Source organism: Electrona antarctica (genome assembly GCF_951216825.1).
Source record: "Electrona antarctica genome assembly, chromosome: 17".
In the NCBI taxonomy this organism is placed as follows: domain Eukaryota; kingdom Metazoa; phylum Chordata; class Actinopteri; order Myctophiformes; family Myctophidae; genus Electrona; species Electrona antarctica.
This window is the reverse complement of record NC_136798.1, coordinates 31266129-31270485: the sequence shown is the minus strand read 5'-3', so window position 1 is coordinate 31270485 and position 4357 is coordinate 31266129. Positions and strand designations below refer to the sequence as shown.

The following is a 4357-nucleotide window of genomic DNA, read 5'->3' as shown; positions in this document are numbered from 1 at the left end:
GACCATTTCTTTGATTCTGTGAAAAACTAAACAAAGAGTATTTATAAAATGTAGTATATCATAATTATATATTCCTTTTTCTTTCTTTTGTTTTCCACAGAATCAAAGGTTTTATGCTCATGATTCACCAGTATCCTGGGTGACTTGATTCTAGGCTTAGAATAATGAATTGGAGAGTTTTCAGTGGGTCCAGAAAACCACGCCCACTGCTATGCTCGATTGCCGTTTTTGAATTTGAATACAGAAAAATAACAGTTTTGGACATATGAGGTCCAGCCATCACTGCTGGACATCTGACACACACACACACACACACACACACGCACGCACGCGCACACACACACACACACACACCGAGTTTTGCTAGGTATATAGGCCTACATTTGTTTGTCCTCTCAGACAGTAATACTTGATTATTTCTGTAATTGTGTAATAACATTAATATTGAGGAATTAAAACCAACAGTAACTGCTATTCTGCTACCATAGTCCAGTTCGTGACGAATCGATCAATCTAATGAACTGCAGGATTCTAAATGGGACACCACAAACCAAGGGGTGATGATGATGTCACTGTGACACTGTCCATGTTTCTTTTTACAGTCTGTGAGTAATAATGACGTAATTACTCTCAAATATAAAAAGAAATCCAAGTCTTGATGCTACAGTACCATCACCCTCCACAACTACAGTAGTGTAAGTTCTCTAATAACCGATACTGCAATAAGTACAGTAAGTACTAACTTACTGTTACTTAACAGGTAGTACTAGAGAATTTCTAATTTAGGAAACGCTGACAATATCTCTGCAGCGGTTCAGTCACAACGTGAGTCTGGAACTGTGATGTCACCGCCAACATAAAAGAGAGCGTTCAAGCATTGCAGTTTGCTGGTTTGAAAGGCATTGTCATAGGTACACATAGTAGAGATTAATAATGAAGGACTAGACACAATTGTACAGCTTAGTCACATTAGCAACGACTCAAAATGTGCAAAACATTAGACTAGCTTCTTATGAAGACCCTTACCGGCAAGACCACCACCACCCTGAACGTTGAGCCGAGTGACCACACTGAGAATGTCACGGCCAACATCCAGGACATGGTAGGCGTTCACCCTGACCGGCAGAGGCTGATCCTTGCAGACAAGCAACTGGAAGACGGCCGCACCCCGTCTGAAATAAACACAGATGACCTGGACGAGAAGCAGGTGCAGCTCCTCTCAGAGATGTGCATCCTCGTCGACCACGACGACCACGAGATCGGAGAAGACACCAAGAAAAACTGCCACCTGAACGCCAACATCGACAAAGGCTTGTTGCACAGAGCCTTCAGCATCTTCCTCTTCGACAGCGAAGAGAGGCTGCTCTTGCAGCAGAGGTCCGACGCCAAGATCACGTTCCCGGGCTGTTTTACGAACACGTGCTGCAGTCACCCTCTGCACACGGCCAGCGAGCTGGAGGAGAGGGACGCCGTGGGAGTGAGGAGAGCCGCACAGAGAAGACTCAAAGCCGAACTGGGAATCCCCACAGAGCAGGTGACGCCGGACGACATGACATACCTGACAAGGATCCACTACAAGGCCCGGTCGGACGACGTGTGGGGAGAGCACGAGATCGACTACGTCCTCCTCGTGCAAAAGGACGTGGAGGTGCTCCCCGACCCCAACGAGGTCAAGGCCCACCGCTATGTCTCCAGGGAGGAGCTGAAGGAGATGATGAGGAGGGCGAAGCGCAAGGAGCTAGAGATCACGCCTTGGTTCAGTCTCATTGCCGAGACCTTCCTCTTCGAGTGGTGGGACAACCTGCGCAACCTGAAGCAGTTCGTGGACCACAGCCACATCCACCGCATGTATACAGACACACTCGTGCCCCCCTGAAGTAAAAAAGAAAACACACCCGTGTGAAGTGAGGGGTGCTCTTACACATTATCATTCTGGCCAATCACAATTTGCGTCTTCACTTTTCTGCCCTCACTTTTAGCTTCAATATGTACTACTTTGCTCAGCCAATCAAATCATAGCTATGGGGTGATCAGCCGATCACAAGCCAATGTTTGTGTTCACACAAACCCGGAAAGCTGGGCACAGGAGGGGCGCCCCTCAAAAACCAGAAACAAAGAGAGCTCTCGTCAAAACTAGCCTCTTCCAGCTTAAGGCCAAACGGCACCAATGCAAATACTCGCGACTCCTTGTAACTAAACAGATTTAAGGTTAACATCAACCGCACCAATGCTTGCATGGTGAATCATTGGTGTGGAGTGGGATTTAGACTTTCGCCTAGATAAAGGCCAAAATCTCCTCAAGCTTGATTCACATGCATCTCCCGGAATTTGGGCATTGACCAGTCGCAGTATGCTTGCCTCCTCACTAAGAAAAGGTGAGACCATAATATTATCAATCCTAGTTCCGGCCTCACTCCACTGTCTCTACATCCATTTTAGACTTTCTTTGAAGCTTGTATTGTCTGTTTTTAAAGACCTAAATGGGCTGGCTCCTCCGTAGGTTATATATACCTGCAAACTCATACATTGTTACCGTAGCTTTGGGGTCAAGAACGAGGCAAAAGAACAGAGGTGACCGAGCCTTTGCAGCGGCTGCCCGTATGCTCTGGCACAGCTTGCCTGCATAGTTGTTCTGCCCAGTCCCTTGTGGCTTTTAAATCTTAAATACTGAATTCTACATGAGCATAATGATAAAACCCCCGGCTTTGCTGTGCACTGCTATTATAAGGATTTATTTCTGTATTTAATATGTGTAATGTTTTGTTTGTTTTGTCTCATTAGTTCCTTGTCTTTGTTTCATTGACTTGTACAGCACGTTGGTGACGGTCAGCCACCATCATTTTAAACTTTTACTTATATATAATATTATGTATAATTATGTATAATATTGCCAAGGACCCAAAAGTATTTTACATTTTACAATTACAACAGGGCCACGGTTTAGTTTACGTTAAGTACATAAACACTGTGAAAGTAGCCCTGAAAAGGCATGGTAGGCCACTGGGGCTTTATGCAATAATCATAGTTTGGTCCCTACTCCTTTGGGCAATTTACTATTTAGGCATAGCTGATAGCAGGCGCTCTAATCTATCCAGAGCGACTTAATAAATAAGGTAATTGCATAGAATTCAGAGAGACTGTGAAGTGTGAATGTCTCAAGAAACTAATCTGTACATTTACTCATGTACTGTACTTGAACTTTACTGGAGTGTTTCTAATTTTCAATATGTTTACTTCTCCACTACATCCCAGAGGCAGATATTGTAATTGTTACTTAAATAAAATTACTTTAAATCTTTAGTTGTAGTTACTTTGTAGATTTTGATTATTGCAAAACATAAACACTTCAGCCCTATGCATTGTACACTTAGGCTATTTGAAAATAGCCGATCTACAAGCCGATCTACAGTACTAGAAGCTAATGAAGTTAATAACGGATCTGTTAAATGTAGGTGTGCAATGAGCAATCACTGACTTTACTATCTTGGCATGATCAAGAAACTCAAACTTTGCCCAGGGTTTAGTTTCCCTTTTAATTAAAACCGGGAAAGCATCTCTGTCATTTTAGATTTTAGCTATATATCGTCTCTGTTGGGTGGAAACATATGTCATATGTCCAGAACTGTTACTATCAAAAGTAAAGCAAACAGCAAAACATACATTTTTCAGAAAACTGTTAGGATTTAGAAGGCATTTGTAGAATCGGCCTCATGTCTTGATGTGTTAACCAACTGTCAAGAGAAGATTAAAATAGTTTCGTGACATAAGCTGATTTTGGCAATTCTGACTTTGTAGATTTGAATGACTAACGGGGCTGATGAGGTCACTTTGAGGTTGGCATGATGATGCCTAGGTGTCGTTAACAACTGGAACCGAAATGTAAACAGAAGGACAAGACAGTTGCTGCAATACAGGCGTGTTACTGGGCAAGAGTCACAATGCAACACTAAGACCAAGAAAAAGAGCTACAGGAGAGTACAGACTGTCAATGAATATATACACGGAACTTTATAGAAGGACAGAGTGATATAAAGAGCTATACTATATAATATATATTACACTGTACAATCTAACATATTATCGTTGCCATCGGGCAGGAATCTCTTATCTCCACATTCTAACTTTGTGTTTTTGTTGAATTTGAATCCTATGAAAAGTAACAGTTTTGGACATCCACCCGACAGAGACTATGATATTTGTGATGGACATCACTAAGTCATGTGTACAGTACAGTACTGCATGTGTGATTGTGTGCGTGCGTGCGTGCGTGCGTGCGTGCGTGCGTGCGTGCGTGCGTGCGTGCGTGCGTGCGTGCGTGCGTGCGTGCGACCATCATGTAACTTAATCATCATGATTA

At 43.1% G+C, this 4357-nt stretch overlaps 1 protein-coding gene across 1 annotated transcript; it reads left to right on the top strand.

Moving 5' to 3' along the window:
* Positions 1-1012: 1012 nt before the first annotated feature.
* LOC306941075 (isopentenyl-diphosphate Delta-isomerase 1-like) lies at positions 1013-1876 on the top strand (the record flags this gene model as incomplete). The annotated part of the gene is made up of 1 exon (XM_079526380.1): positions 1013-1876. One exon carries the CDS (start codon positions 1013-1015, stop codon positions 1874-1876), a length of 864 nt encoding a protein of 287 aa, XP_079382506.1.
* Between the last annotated feature and the right edge of the window lie 2481 nt (positions 1877-4357).